The sequence below is a fragment of the Canis lupus genome, chromosome 35 (assembly GCF_048164855.1).
Source record: "Canis lupus baileyi chromosome 35, mCanLup2.hap1, whole genome shotgun sequence".
In the NCBI taxonomy this organism is placed as follows: domain Eukaryota; kingdom Metazoa; phylum Chordata; class Mammalia; order Carnivora; family Canidae; genus Canis; species Canis lupus.
The window spans coordinates 23581660-23598333 of NC_132872.1; the positions used below are offsets into that span (position 1 = coordinate 23581660).

A 16674-nucleotide genomic window follows, 5' to 3' on the forward strand; every position below is an offset into this window, starting at 1 on the left:
TTATACAAAAGATTCCTGGAGAAAATTAATGTCCTGGCACAGAAGGGGCAGAAAGAACAACTTGACTGAATCTTCCCTCAGAAGGGAATTTATAACATGGAAACAAAGATGAATGCTGGGAATGTCAACAAAGTCAAGAATCAAAGCCTGTTTTGTGGTTATTTACTAAAGTCACTGATACTATGGAGTTCTCTTGGCAGTTTCTTGGGATTTTGTCTTGTTTCTTCCATAAATATTCAGGAATCATTGTTGAAAAATATATTAAGTAAAGTTTTACTGATTTTTATAGATTAGCAGAGTTAAATTACATATGCAGGGTTCTTCCATAAAACTTTTTTTTCCAAAAAAAAAAAAAAAAAAGAGACAACTAAGTATTTACAGTGAAACATTTTCTTGGTTTTTTGATAAAAAGGTTTGAGCACTTTTATTTTTAAAGATTATACTTTAAAATAAAATTTAAATTTATTTCTGCACCCAGCATGGGGCTCGAATTCATACCCTCAAGATCAAGAGTTCTATGCTCTACAGACTGTGCCAGCCAGTTGTCCCTTGAGCACTTTTAGTATAGACTTTGAATAATGCTTCTGGTTTGAGAAAGAAAAAAAACTAAAAATTTTGAATAGTAATTTATATTGAGTAGTAACTCATTTTTTGCTTTTTTTTTCTTATGTTTCCTTTAGTTCACAACAAAATATGTTAAGATCCCATTTCAAGGTAAGCTGATATTGTCTTGTGATTTCTTTCACTGTAATTTTGAACATAAAATTACAAAAACTCTGAATTCTTTCTGCAGCCAAGTTTCCATAATTTTTTCCAGAATAGAAATTAAGTAAATCTAAGGTTAAAAATGTATTTTAATTAACACTTTTTTTTAGCATCTTTAAAAGGAGTTAAAATGTTTGATAACACTGAAAATTGTAATGACCATTAATGTTAAAGGACTCAAGGTAACTTTTTGGAATTAATAGAAATAAAGTTTTGATAGCAAGAAGATTTTGGTATGATGAAATGTATGAAAATAAAAATTATAAGGAAAATATATGAAAAATAAACTAAGGAAAATTTATAATGTTGCATACAATATGTAAAATGGTTTTATATAGAGTTTAGAAATTTTTTAATACTATTTCTTATCTGAGTAAGGCAAAGTAGATTGGAAACTGTACTTGTAATATATGGAGACTCAGACCATTTTTTTTATTTTCTCCCCAACTAAAATCCTTTCAGAATAATAATGACATTAAGAAAACAAGAAACAATAGAATAGTCTCTAGAGAAAGAATTATGAAAAGAATGAAGAAAAATAGACACAAGTAGTACTTCACAAAATGACTAGGAAAGAGAGGAAGCTTCTTCCTGCAGGGAACCTGATGCGGGACTCGATCCCAGGACCCCGGGATCACAATCTGAGCCAAAGACAGATGCTCAACCGCAGAGCCACCCAGGTGCCCCTAGCATTAACTATTTAGAAGAAACAAATAAAGACTTGTGATTTAAAAGAAAATAATTTCCTAAAAGAAAGTACAGTAATCTATATTTAAGTATCTATGTAATAGTGCTCCTCTCATATTTTTTTTTTAAATTGAAGTATAATTGACATGTAACATTATATTGGTTTCAGGTATTGGTTCAGGTACAACATAATGATTTGATATTTGTATATATTGCATGATGATTCCTACTATGTGTCTAGTTCACATCTTTCCCATACATAGTTGCAAAAGGTTTTTTTTTTTTTTTCCTATTGTGGTAATTGATGACTTTTAAGATCGCACTTAGTGATTGTCACATGAATACTACAGTGTTAGTAACTATAGTCACCATGCTGTGGATTACATCCCCATGACTTATTTATAAGTTTGTACCTTTTGTTCCCTTTACCCATCTTGCCTGCCCGCCCCCTGGCTTTGGCAGCCAGTAATCTGATCTCTGTATCCATGAGCTTGTGTGTGTGTGTGTGTGTGTGTGTGTGTTTTAAATTTTACACATAAGTGATAACATGCAGTATTTGTCTTTGACTTATTTCAGAACGTGAGCAAGGGGAGTAGGCAGAGGGAAAGGGATAAGCAGACTCCCAGTTGAGTGCAAAGCCCCATGTAGGGCTCCATCTCAGGATCCCTGAGATTATGTCCTGAGCCAAAGTCAGACACTTAATGGATTGAGCCACCTAGGCGCCCCATAAAAATCTCTTAAAAACAAGACATGCATATAAAAGGTTTTAATAGATGAGGAACGTAGAAGTCTAAATGTTTATTTTTCTATAGTACCTGAGGGAAATATTAATTTACTTATTTATATTAGCTACTAATTATGTTTGGCTGTGGCTGTAAGAACATAATTTATCTTTCCTTCATAAGGAAGAAATCCATAGGTAAGCTGAACAGGGCTGATACGGTGTTTCTTTGGTCATCAGAGACCCAGTCTTTTTTGTTTTTTTACAGTGTCATTCCTGACATAACTTTCATCCTTAAATTTGTCTCATGGTCCACATGGCTCATATTTCAGTCATCATGTTTGTGTTGTAGGTGGAAAGCAGGAGGAAGGGAAAATTGTAAAAAGTACACATACCACTTATCTCTTGCCTTTTTAAGGAGCCTTCTTAAATGTGCATGCCAACTAACCTCTTCTAATTACATTTTCTTACCTAGAGTGTAGTCATATCACACATCTATTTGCAAAGGAAGGAGGAAATACATTTTCTAAAAGCTAAGTATCTTGCCTCCTAAATATGATTAGGGTTCTGTTATTAGGACCCCTAATAGTGGGTAGGAAAAATTATAAGCAACTCCCACTTTCAGTTTCTTCCATAGTCCTGTAACCAAATAAACGAAATATTGGGGAAAATTTGGTTGTGAGATATATTTTCCTTAATGATGGATGTTAAATTCCCCCTTTTTAAAGGGAAACGTTTTGAAAGTAGTCTTTCTAAAGAAACTTACGCTTTTATACTAAAAGGTTGGTACATTTGGATTAGTAGTAATTTTCTAGATTTCACAGAAATAGTATCACTTAATTGGTTTTGTGAGCTGCCTGAGGAAGAAATGTTGAGAAGTTTCTGAAAATTCTTACTCTTGTAATTTAATGTCTGTCTTTGCTGCCAGTTTCACTGACAATTTTCAGTGGGGGAGTTACAGTGCCCAGAGATTACAAGAATTAATGTTGTTAAAATGTCCACACTACCCAAAGTGATCTGCAGATTCAATGTAATACCTATCAAAATTTCAATGACATTTTTTACAGAAATGGAAAAAATTCTAAAATCTGTCCAGAACAACAAAAGACCCCAAATAGCCAAAACAGTCCTGAAAACATGGCTGGAGTCCTCACACTTCCTGATTTCAGACTACATTACAAAGCTATAGTAATCAAAACAATTTTGTACTGGCATAAAACAGACACATAGAGCAGTAGAACGGAATTGAGAGCCCAGAAATAAACCCATGCATATATGGTCAATTAATTTTTCATAAAGGAGCCAAGTATATACTAACCGGAATAGAATAATCTCTTCAATTAATGGTACTGGGGAAGCCAGACAGCCACAAGTAAAAGAATGAAACTGGACTTTCATCTTTACTATATACAAAAATCAACTCAAAATGGATTAAAGCTTTAAATTTAAGATTCTGAAACCATAAACTCTCAGAAGAAAAACATTAGGGGGTAAGCTTTTTCCCATCAGTCTTTGCCATGATTTTTTTGGATTTGACTTTAAAAGCAGAAGTAGCAGAAGCTAAAATAAACAAGTGGAACTCCATCAAACTAAAAGGCTTCTACATAGCAATGGAAATCATCAGCAAAATGAAAAAGCATCCAATGGAATGGGAGAAAATATTTGCAAACCAGAAATCTAATAAAGAGTTAATATCCAAAATAAATAACGAATTCAGAGAACTCAATAGCAAAAACAAGTCTGACTTAAAAATGGGCAGAGGAGGTGAATACACATTTTTTCCAAAGACATACAAATGGCAAATAAGCACATGAAGAGATGCTCAACATCACTTATCACAAAAATGCAAATGAAAACCACAATGAGATATCTCCTTATACTTGTTAGAATGGCTATCATCAGAATGACAAGAAGTCAGCAAGTGTTCGTAAGGAGAAAAGGGGAATCTTTGTACACTGCTGATGAGATTGTAAAGTGTGGCAGCTACTGTGGAAAATATTCTGCAGGTTCCTGAAGAAGGTAAAAACAGAACTGCTGGGATCCTTGGGTGGCGCAGCGGTTTGGCGCCTGCCTTTGGCCCAGGGCGCGATCCTGGAGACCTGGGATCGAATCCCACGTCGGGCTCCCGGTGCATGGAGCCTGCTTCTCCCTCTGCCTGTGTCTCTGCCTCTCTCTCTCTCTCTGTGTGTGTGTGACTATCATAAATTAAAAAAAAAAAAAAAACACGATTAAAAAAAAAAAAAACAGAACTGCTATATGATTCAGCAAATCCCACTTCTGGGTATATATCCAAAAGAAATGAAAATGGGATCTTGAAGAGATAGAGGCACCTTGCATTATCCAAGGTAGCCAAAATATGGAAACCACCTAAATGTCTGATGGATAGATAAAAGTGTGGTTAATATGTACAGTGGAGGCTCAGCGGATTAGCCCCTGCCTTTGGCCCAGGGTGTGATCCTGGAGTCCAGGGATCGAGTCCCACATCAGGCTGTCTGTATGGAGCCTGCTTCTCCCTCTGCCTCTCTCTCTCTCTCTGTGTCTCTCATGAATAAATAAATAAAATATTAAAAAAATATGTACAGTGGAATATTAGTCTTGAGAAAGAGTGAAATCTTGCCCTGAAATCCATGAGAACATGAATGAACATTGAGGGCATTATATTAATTGAAATGAGTCAGATAGAGAAAGACAAATACTATATGGTATTGCTTATATATGGAATCTAAAAAAGCTGGCTCACAGAAACCGAGACTAGCGTGGAGGTTACAGGGGCTGGGACATGGGGGAAATGGGAAGATGTTGGTCAGAGATTATAATCTTCCAGGTATAAGAATAATGTACAGAATGGTGATTACAGTTACTACTGTATTATATATTTGAAAATTGCTAAGGGAGTCGATCTTACATGTTCTCACCATGAAAATGAAATGATAGTTATGGAAGTGTTAGCTAATGCTTCCATGGCAATTGTTTTGCAGTAAATAAGTGTATCAAATTGACATTAGACAGCTTAAACTTATGCAATGCTACATGATAATTGTACCTCAGTAAAGCTGGAAAAAAATGAAAAGTCATAGTTAAGGATAGCAAGGTCAGGGGTGAGGGAGATAGGGAGGGACAGAACAGACTTTAAAAGGCATAAGCCAATATGAAAGACCGTACAAAATAGATGCAAAGAGAAAGAGAACAAAAGAGTGATGAAAAATGTTTAAAAACACAAGGTAAGAATGGAAGGAGGAAGGAGAGGAAGGAATGAAAGAAGGAAAGAGGAAAGGAGAGATAAAGAGATGAAGAAAGGATGGAAAGAAAGGAAGAGGAAAGAAAAGCGGGCAGGATACAGGGAGGTTAAGAATAAAGAAAAGGATAGTGAATGAATTGGACTAAGAAAAGATACAGAAAAAAGCGATCAGAGAAGAAAAAGGAAATGACCAAGATAGAAAGTAGGAAAAAAGAAAGAAGTTTTAAAGTTATGAGCCTGTAGGAAAGAGTAAAATACAAAAGAAATGAGATAAAGAATGTGGGAGTGAGAGATAGAAGGGTTTGAAAGGAGGAGCTTATAAGAAAATAAAGTATAATTATAGACAATAAGGGGAGAAATCTTAAATAGAATTCAGTTAAAATACTCTAGGGTAAAGGCGTACCTGGATGGCTCAGTGGTTGAGCATCTGCCTTTGGCTCAGGGCATGATCTTGGGGTCCTGCAATTGAGTCCTGCATCAGATTCCCTGCAGGGAGCCTGCTTCTCCCTCTGCGTGTGTGTCTGCCTCTCTCTCTGTGTCTCTCATGAATAAAGAAAATCTTAAAAAAAAAAAAAAAACTACACTAAGATAAGATTGATGAATGGTGACAGCTAGCTAGGAAGGTAAATAGGTGTGTAGGGAGGTATATAAAACATAAACAGATGCAAAAAAAAAATAGATCCATAGATAGATGACAGATGAATAGAAACAGATTGATCGATAGATAGAAATGATTTTAAAAAGGATTATCCAGGAAAATTCCAGTAAATTAAAGGTAGAAACAGAGTTAGAAAGGGAAGGAAGAAATGTAAAATATTTTTAGAAGTAGCAGTGAAATAGAGTAACCAGACGGGCAAGCATGCAAACAGGCACAGAGGAGAACTAGAAATACAGAATAGGAGCAAGAAAAAGACATGGAGAAATGGAATAAGGGAAGGAAAGAATGAACAAAGGAAGAGGGAATATGAAAGAAATGAAGACAAGATGTTTAAAATGGATCATTTGATTGTAAGAAAAAGTAAAAAAGCATTGCTAGTGTGGGAACTTTAAGATGCCTTGTTAAGTATTTGAATGCTTATTGTAAAATGCTTTTCAAACTTCAGTGTTGAATGATATGAATCACCTGGGGTTTTGTTTTGTTTTTTGATAAGCCAAAAATTTTGATTCAATACATGTAGGGTACAGCCTGATATTCTGTATCTCCATCGGGCTCTGATGTGATCCCGAGGGTCATCATAGGCGGAGAACTAGATTTTGAGTACCAAGGTGGGGTACCAGGAAATAATGCAGGGGAAGACTACTAAGAAATGTGTTTCTTTTTCTTTCTTTCTTTTTTTTAAAAAAAAGACTTTATTTATTCATGAGAGACGCAGAGAGAGAGAGAGAGAGAGAGAGAGAGAGGAAGAGACACAGGCAGAGAGAGAAGCTAGCTCCATGCAGGGAGCCCAATGTGGGATTCAATTCTGAGACCCTAGAATCATGCCCTGGGCCAAAGGCAGATGCTCAACCGCTGAGCCACCCAGGTGTCCCAAGAGATATGTTTCAAACAAGTATTCGTCTTGAGTTTGTACGTAACTGATCCTTGTATTCCTAGTTCAGATGCTTGTTTTCTTGAAGTTGGACCGGATGACCTTCAGGACTTGTTTACACTAGTTTTCTATGTTTATTTGAATTAAAAAAGTCCTTAAAGAAGATTCTTTTAGTTTACTAGGAGAAAAGACCCGTAATTCTGGGTGAATACCTACAAGTTTTGAGAAGTAAAACCTGGAAGAATTTTATTTATTTATTTTTTAAGCCTGAAGAATTTTACAAGAAATACTGTCTTAGACCATTTAAAAGCTCATAATATCTTTGAGAGTCTTTTGATAGTGGCTAGTCTGTTTAGTGGAATGCAGATCTTTTGGGAGAAGAAACCTAGGAATAATTTGGCTTATGGTAGCATTTGGTGTCTTGGTTGATAGTATTGAGCAAGAGAGAAATATGTAATTTTCTAAATTATACTATGCTTAGTTTTGTGCATAGATAAAATAGTCATTGTTGTCATCTTTTTTTTTTTCTTCTTCTTTTGTTTTCTACTTCTTTTTTTTCTGGTGATATCAGCGCTCCCAGTAAGAAATCTCTCAGGAAAAAGTTTATATGCTATGGAAGTTCAATTTCATATTTCCTTTTCCTGATTATAACTGAGATTGTTGGATAATTATTTGGGCCTTTCCAGTTGTAATATGTTTCTTACGCTGATAATATTGTTTCAGGTATTTTAGCTAAGTTTAGTGAAGTGCACTGGAAATAATATTTTTGTAAAATTTTGCATATCATTTTTTGAAAAACATCATGTATTCAAGGAGAGTCATATAGTGTGTAAGTATTGTATTCCTAACGTTATCTTTTTTTGTTTGTTTGTTTCAGTGTCCTTGAATGAGGTTTCATTGCTAGTGGATACCACACACTTAAAGAGGTTTGGGTTATGGAAAAATAAGGATGACGATCACAGTAAAAGGAGTCATGCTATCCTTTTCCTCTGGGTCTCTGCAAATTATCTTCAAGAGATTCAGACCCAACTAGAAAACTTCACGTTAAGTCAGCAGTGTGAGTATGAAATGATATCTAAATTTTGGAATAACCTAAGAAGGTCCTGTAAATAAAGTAGTTTTCTTCTAAAACAATTAAGTAGAATGTAATATCATTGAATTGAAATTAATTTCATTGGATTAAAAGTAATCTTATCCTTTAATATTATGCAAGATAAATTATTTCTTCTACATAATTTCTCCTGATTTCTTACGAGTTCCATGCCCTTGTTTTATAATGAACTATGACAACTAATCAGTGGCAAAGTTAAATAAAATACAGAAGTCTTTACTTCAGCATTTTCTTGAATTTAAAAAAAAAAACTCAGTTTACTTATATATCATTTCTCTAAGACTGAATTGACTTTTGGGAGAATGCTCCCAAAACTAGTCTATTTATATGTATCTTAAATATCTCCCAACGTTGTTTAGTTTTTAGTTCTTAAGGAGTCTAGTTTAAAATTGGGCAAATCAAATTAGTAAGATTCTTTCTTACTTCTTTGATCTTTCTACCTTGTCCTTTGTACTCCCTTGCATATAAAATGTGGTAAGTGGCAAACCAAATTTTATACCTTTAATATTACAGTAGTCCCTCCCTTATCCATTGAGGATATGTTCCACGACCCCCCATGGATGCCTCAAACCACAAATGGTATTGAACTCTATATATACTATGTTTTTTACCTATACATATGTACCTATGAAGAAATTTAATATGTAAATTAGGTACAGTAAGAGATTAACAATAACTGATAATAATAATTATAACAATATACTCTAAAAAAAGTTACACGAATATGGTCTTTCTCAAAATCTTACTGTACTGTACTCACCCTTATGATGATGTGAGAAGATAAAAAGCTTATGCGATAAGATGAAATTAAGTGAATAATATAGGCATATTGATGTAGTGTTAGCCTACTATTGACCTGATGGTGATAGGCCAGAAGGAAGATCATCTGCTTCTGGACTGTGGTGGTTAACCATGGGTGACCATAACTGTAGAAAATGAAACCATGGATAAAGGAGGACTACTGTAGTTATTTTGCTGTCTTACTCCAAATTAATTGGGAAAATTCATGACTAAATAGAGAAGTTGGGGAAATAAAACTAGCCATTTATAATTATTAGGGGGGAAGTGAGTGTCATTTGAGACCATTGTTGAAACGATTGATAAAATGATTTTGAAGGAAGTGTTTAATTGCTTTTTTAACTGGTAGATTTGATACATAGGGGAGGTTAGAGAAGAATAATTCATTGCTTAGTTATCTTTCATTAATTTATTCGTACATTCATTAACAAACGTTTACTAATACCTACTAAATGCCAGATAGTAGAGATAGAGCAAATAGTACCATTGTAGAGTTTCCATTTTATTGCAGGAAGAGTTTAAAATGTGTGAGTTTTGAATCTAGGTTACTGATGGCCTATTTTGAGATTGAATTTGCCTGCGTTATTAACTAACATACAAAGTACTATTATTAATAATTAAATTATTTTAATTATTATTACCTTGAAAAATAACACTATTGCTAAAAATTGGTTTCTTTTTTCTCTTGTAGCAAAATCCAGTGAATTCATTTTCCTTGAGTTACACAGTCCTATTTCACAAAGAGAAGAATTGAAATTGAAAGATATTATGACAGAAATAAGTACAGCCAGTGGAGAATTAGAGCTTTCTTATCCATTGTCTTGGGTTCAGGCACTTCCTTTATTTCAGAACCTCTCTTCAAAAGAAAGTTCTTTTATTCATTACTATTGTGCTTCGACTTGTTCTTTTCCTGCTGCTGCTGCTGAAGAAATGAAGATGAAATCAATATCTCAGGTTAGCATATGATTAATATAATTGGCAAGGTTTAGTAAGAATTTTTTCACTGAAGATAGAATGATTTCAAAATGCTGTTTTGTCAGAAGGGCATAGGAGCCAACCTGAAAGAACTCCTAATACCAAATCTAGAACAGTTTTATCTTTATTATTATTTTTTTAAGTAAATTTGACACCCAACATGGGGTTTAGACTCATGACCCTGAGATCGAGAGTTGCATGCTCCACCAACTGAGCCAGCCAGGTATCCCAAAGTTAGAACATTAATGATAATATAAATGAAATGAATAAAATAAAATAAAAATTTACTGAAAAATAAAATAAATGCCCATAAATCTTTATTGATACAAATAAATACCTCAATTAATGAATGAAAAATAAATACTGATGGCGGATAATTGACAGTTCTTTCTTAGAAAAGTATTTCAATTAATAAGGGTAAAAGGAATGAGAAAATAAAAAACCACCATAGTCAATGATTGTTGCAGGCAAGGTCCACCAAGAGATACTAAATTTAATAGGTGAAAACGTAAGGAGAAACAGGATATGTGGATAATCTCAAAGTCTCTCAGCCAAATATTTATTAGTTATAAAAAGAAAAGTATAGCTTTACAGTGGAGAAATGTGGCAGACATCACCAGGAATAAGATACTGACGTAATAAACCTGTCACATCACATACTGAGAAGAGGACATCACATACTGAGAAGGGGACATGACTTCTCTGGTATTTTTCCCAGTACTGTATAACCTCAATCCTATCATGAAAAAAATCAGACAAATCCAGTTACTAAACAAGTGACCAGTACTCTTGAAAATATCAAGGTCATCAAAGACAAAGACAGGAATTGTAGGATCCAAATACAGAAAAAAGATATTAGTGGAAACACTAGTGATAGCAGAACAAATCCATAGTGTAGTTTATAATATTATGCCAATGTTATTTTCTTAGTTTTGATAGATTTATTTATTTATTTATCATTATTTATTTATTTATTAGACAACATGTACAAGAAGGAGGAGGAGGAGAGGGAGAGAAAGACTCTCAAGCAGACTCCCCACTGAGCATAGAGCTCAACAAGGGGCTCCCTCTCATGACCCTGAGATTATGACCTGAGCTGAAATCAGGAGTCAGACGCTTAACCGACTGAGCTACCCAGGCGTCCCTGTATAGTGTCTTTTGATCAAAAATATTATTTTGCTTATACAATATCTTTGGAGAAATTCTAAATGTATAGGTGTAACTCATTGATACTGATTTCTTTTAGTCACATTTTCTCTTAAAAGCCTAGGTTTTGACTATCCTTTTGAGGGTTAATGTGTATTTTTATATATCTATAAGGAAACCTTTTTCTTTGACATTTTCTGTCAGCCTTCAAATACAGAAATAGCCAAGCCTACTTACACCTTCCTGCAGAAGCAAAGTAGTGGTTGCTACTCACTTTCTATTACATCTAATCCAGATGAAGAATGGCGAGAAGTCAGGCACACTGGACCTGTTCAAAAGTATGTACTGTGTCATATCCTGTTTGTAATAGGTGGACTCATTAGTAGTTGTCATTCTTGTTGCTGATTTTAAGTAGTTTACCTTTTTCTTTTTAATTGAGGTGTAATTGACACACAATATTATATTAGTTTCAAATGTATAACATGTTGATTTGACAATAGTTTACCTTCTAAATGTTTTTGAGTTTTGCTCTTACACTGATGGTTAGTAATAGAAATAATAATTTTTTGCTTTTGAGAAAGTTAAATTTGTTAAGAAAAGAGCTGGTGCCATTTCATTTAGTATTAGGTCGGTAAGACATAAATGGCAACTAAAATGTCAAATTTAGTAATATTAAAGTATTTGTTGAAAATATTTGTGTAGCAGTGTATGGTTTTTTATTACATATTCCATATCTGAATATATGGTAGGAAAAGTGGGATTACTTAACTAAAGTGTGGCTCAATCTAAGGTACTTTGGAGTTTGTTAGAACTTCTTTTTCATAAGTTGCTACTTTATTCATAGTTCATCTTGTATGTCTTCTCATGGTAGTCAGTCAGAATAGGGAGTCTTTGCCTTTGAGGGTGATTTCTATTACTCTGTGTGATTCCTTTTTTCTGTTTTTTAAAAAACAAATGAAAGAACAGGATAGAAAATAGCCAGTGAAATAGTAACTATCATGTTAGCGTTTAAAATTTCATGTTATTTGATTTAGGTGCTAAGATTAAATCAATTGCCTATGACTTAATCTTCTTGAATCATTCTGGCTTAGGAAGTTGTTATTATTATTATTATTATTATTATTATTATTATTATTATTTAGAAGTCCTTATTATTATACATTTATTATTGGCTACATTCAGGCAATGAGGACCATCCTGTCTATTCTAAGATCATAGCTAAAAACTCAAAACCGCTCTTCTGAGATTTAAGAGAAGGTGCCAGAAAAAAGATGCTTAATTAGTGGTTATCTGTTTCCTACTTCTTTCTTCTTATAATTATTTATTTCCTTTATATTCTCTCAAATTTTACATTGTAAAGACTTTGTTATAGGAGACTTGCCTTCTCTGCTCCGTCTTATTTCTTTATTGCTCAGCAGTTGCTGTAGACCAGCCACCAGTAGGAGAATATAGTTTTTGATTGTTGGCCCACCTGAATGCCGTGGAACTAGTCTTGGGAATTCAAACTTAGAGTTGGAAAGTAGAGTGTAGGAAAGTCTTTTATGGTTTATTACATCAGTTTGTTGAAAGTTAAAAATTGTACAGAATAGAGACATCTTTGATATCCACTGATTATGGATATAAGGTATTGATTAGACAAATATGATACTAGCCCACATGGGATTGGAAATGAAAAGAGAATGAGAGTACTGTTAGTACCTTGTGAAAATAAAGAAGGAAAATATAATTGCTTGTATCCTGTCCATTTTTTTTACTCTGTACGTCTTAGTTTTTGAATACATTGCTCTTTTAGTATTCTATATAACAAATCTCTTTGATAATGGAGTTTTCAGTACCTATATGTTTTAACTTTAGTTTTACTTTTAAGGTTGATTGTGTATCCTCCACCACCTACTAAAGGGGGATTGGGAGTGACTAATGAAGATCTGGAGTGCTTAGAAGAAGGAGAGTTTCTTAATGATGTAATCATTGATTTCTACCTGAAGTAAGTACAATGATAAATGATTTTCTCATCTGTGTGTTTTGGTGTGAATCTTAAACTACATGCCCATCACTGAAGTTTTTTTTTAACTCTAGCTAAAAGCTTCCTGCCAAGAATTTAGATTTAAAGATTTTGCCTACAGGGTTTTCTACAGTTGACTACTTCAGTTTCATTCCTTTACTTCCCATAGATACTATATACTTCAGAAGAGTTACTGTTTTTTGTTTGTTTTTAGTTTTTATTTTTGATTTATATTTCTTGGCTATTATATTACTGTGGTGAAGGATGTACTTAAAAAATTGCAGATCACTTTGGGAAGGGAAAAGAAGCAAGTCTGTACTTATGTCTGAAAGAGATAGATAGGAAAGTTTTATAAACTTTGACGCAAAGTTTCTAGTCCTTGTCTTACCTGAGCCCTATTGTTTAACTAATAATACTAGTCTTATTCCAATCACTCAGGCTCCAAATCTCTCTTTAGCATTTATTCTTCATCTCAGATACTTTACATTTGATCTCTAGAAGCTTGATTTTGGTCTTTTTTTAAAATATCCTCTACTCAAGGCCTCATGTATTATGAGATTTTCCCAGTCTGGTAAGAACGGGCACTATTTTTGCGGCTGGCTACCAATTCCTTCCTGTCTTTTCAGGTAGTTCTCTCCCCAGCCTTTTCCTCATATGTGTGTGGTGACCAGTGTTCTTCTGAATACTTAAGGAGGACTCTCTGCAGATGTCTGGAGTTCTCTTTATCTATAGCTCTTCCCTTTTCTTCCCTTTTCATTATTCTGATCTGCAAATTCTAGCTGTGTTGGTCTGTATTGAGTAGCATCTCCTCAACTTGCAGTCTGCCCTCTGGGTTACTCCTTCCTGTGCTGCAGCCTGGAAGCTACCAGCACAGTCAGCCAGGGCACTAGTGGAGCTCATCTTTGTTGGTTTCCCATTTTTCAAACATTTTCTTTGTTGCCTGATGTCCATTGTTTTGAAAATTATTGTTTCATATATTTTTTTGTCTGTTTTTTTTTTGCTTCCTTTATCCTGGATGGTAAATATAGGCTCTCTTATTTCATCTTGGCTGGAAGCAGATGTCTCCATTACCATTGACTCTTTACCCTCCCTTCCCTCTCTGCATACTTATTTGGCAATTTTAGTAGATTCTATCTCAAATTCATCTAGTTTTCTTCTGTCATCATGATTTTCTAGTATTTCTTAACTGAGTTATTGTTCTTCTCTGATTTGCTAGTACTTCTTATCTGAATTATTATTATTATGAGTCTTCTATCCTTTATCTCTGTTTGCCTGTCCATTAGGTATATCACAACCACTGCTATTAAACTACTCTATGAATGCAATTCCTATGAGAAACTTAAAGTAATTTCTTATTATTGGTCAGAATGAGTTCAGACAGTCTGGCATTTGAGAGTCTTGATAATATGACACTACCTTTTTAGCCATCTACGAACAATCCTGTACATATTACATAGTCCAGCAAAATTGAATTATAAACAGTTTAACTAAACAAAGCCCATTCCTACTCACTCTTATGCCTTAGTGCCATATTTTTCTTGATTCCAGTAGACTTTCCTCTTTATCTCAACCTGTTGAAGTTTTATTTCTCTTTCAAGGTTCCTCTCAAGTGGTGCCTTCTTAAAACTTTTCCTGATCTTCTGAACAGATATTATTAACTACCATGACACTTCATTTTCATCTCTTTTATAGTACCTGATTTTACAGTTAGTTAGTGGTATTATGACATTCTCCTAAAGTTTAAGCATCTTATTATATCTTACTCATTTTTATATTCCTGTAATAGTGTCAAATTTATATTTAGTGAGATGAACTGGATTATATTATTAGTTTTTATGTTTTCTTAGAATTAACAAATACAGTTTTATTCCTAGTTTATTTCCAATAGTACTTTTCTATACTTCCTTTTCACTGAATTGCCTGTATCTCTGTCTCACTGACTTCTTTTCAGAGGGGATTTTTTTTTTCAGAGGGGATTTTTAAAAAGACTTTATTTGTTTATTCATGGAGATATATATAGAGAGATAGAGACACAGAAGGAGAAGCAGGGCAGCTTGATGCAGGGGAGCTTGATATGGAACTCGATCCCAGGACCCCTGATTTATGCCCTGAGCCGAAGGCAGATGCTCAACTGCTGAGCCACCCAGGCATCCCTCAGAGTGTATTCTAACTTTATTGTTTAAACTAATTTCTAGGGCAGCCTGGGTGGCTCAGCGGTTTAGCGCCGCCTTCATCCCAGGGCGTGATCCTGGAAACCTGGGATCGAGTCCCATGTTGGGCTCCCTGCATGGAGCCTGCTTCTCCCTCTGCCTGTGTGTCTGCCTCTCTCTCTCTCTCTCTCTCTCTCTCTCTCTCTCTGTGTGTCTCTCATGAATGAATAAATAAAATCTTTTTTTTTTTAATAAAATCTTTTTTTTAAAGATTTTATTTATTCTTGAGAGGATGTTTATATATCTGTATCTATCTATATATATATATATCTCTATATAATCATCATTCAGATCAAAATAATATTTCTAGGACATCAGAAACTTCATTTTTATCTCTTTCCATTTAGCAAAGCCTCTCCATAGCCACATTAAAAAAAATGTCAAGTTGTGTTTGTCTTTTATGCTTTTTAAAACAGAAATTACAAAGTCATTTTTTGAACCTGCGTAAACTACTAAGAATAGTAGAGTTCTTGAATTACGAAGGGTTTAAGCACTAAATGATTGAATTACAAGCTTATGTTGAAGAATTATTTTCATAGAAGTGGACAAAGGATTTGTAGATTAGGCATATCTCATAATAAAGTTTTTCTAGATTTATTTTAGGAGTCTCATTGGTTTCAGTATTTGATTAATTTGTCCTTCTATACTCATCGTTCTGGATTGTAAAGCTATATGGTGGCAGGTACTTTTTTCCCCCTCTTATTTTATATCTTACTGTAAACATGGTGCTTGGTGCATGTTAGGAATTTGATAATACTTGTTATTAAGTAAATGAAAGTATAATGGGCAATTTCTGCTTTAAATAATCTTTTTTTAAAATATTTATTTATGATAGTCATACAGAGAGAGAGAGAGAGGCAGAGACATAGGCAGAGGGAGAAGCAGGCTCCATGCACCGGGAGCCTGACGTGGGATTCGATCCCGGGTCTCCAGGATCGCGCCCTGGGCCAAAGGCAGGCGCCAAACCACTGCACCACCCAGGGATCCCTTTTTTTTTTTTTTTTTTTTTTTTGCTTTAAATAATCTTGATGGAAGGTGACATAAATAAAGAACCAAAAAAACTGAAATCAGAGGAAATTTCAAGATTGCTTTGAATTTAATTGGCCATAAAAATGAAGATTTCCAGAACACACAAGATAATTGGGAGAAGACCAAATAAAATAAAAAAATAACTTACTTTCATGGTGTTGCTATTTTACAGGTATCTTATATTGGAGAAGGCATCAGATGAACTTGTTGAACGAAGTCACATTTTTAGTAGCTTTTTCTATAAATGCTTAACAAGAAAGGAAAATAATTTAACAGAAGATAATCCAAATCTTTCGTAAGTTAATCTTTCAGTATACTTAAGTTTTAAGAGGAAAATATGCTCTTTTGATGCTTCTAAGTGAAAAAACTTCTTACAGTATTTCCTAGAGAGCAGTATTACCACTTGTGCAGGCTTTTTTGCTCTAAGATATACTTCTCACCCTTCCACTATTCTGTTCCCTGT

The 16674-nt window shown here is 34.1% G+C and overlaps 1 protein-coding gene across 5 annotated transcripts in view; it reads left to right on the forward strand.

Moving 5' to 3' along the window:
* The window catches only part of SENP7 (SUMO specific peptidase 7), a 139698-nt gene that overhangs the window by 108337 nt on the left and 14687 nt on the right, over positions 1 to 16674 (forward strand). For all 5 annotated transcript variants that reach the window (XM_072811835.1, XM_072811838.1, XM_072811836.1 and 2 more), the window contains 6 exons: positions 681 to 714; positions 7818 to 7997; positions 9541 to 9803; positions 11175 to 11308; positions 12838 to 12954; positions 16384 to 16506. In XM_072811835.1, coding sequence (XP_072667936.1) covers positions 681 to 714; positions 7818 to 7997; positions 9541 to 9803; positions 11175 to 11308; positions 12838 to 12954; positions 16384 to 16506 — 851 coding nt within the window. The remainder of the gene's footprint in view (positions 1 to 680; positions 715 to 7817; positions 7998 to 9540; positions 9804 to 11174; positions 11309 to 12837; positions 12955 to 16383; positions 16507 to 16674) is intronic.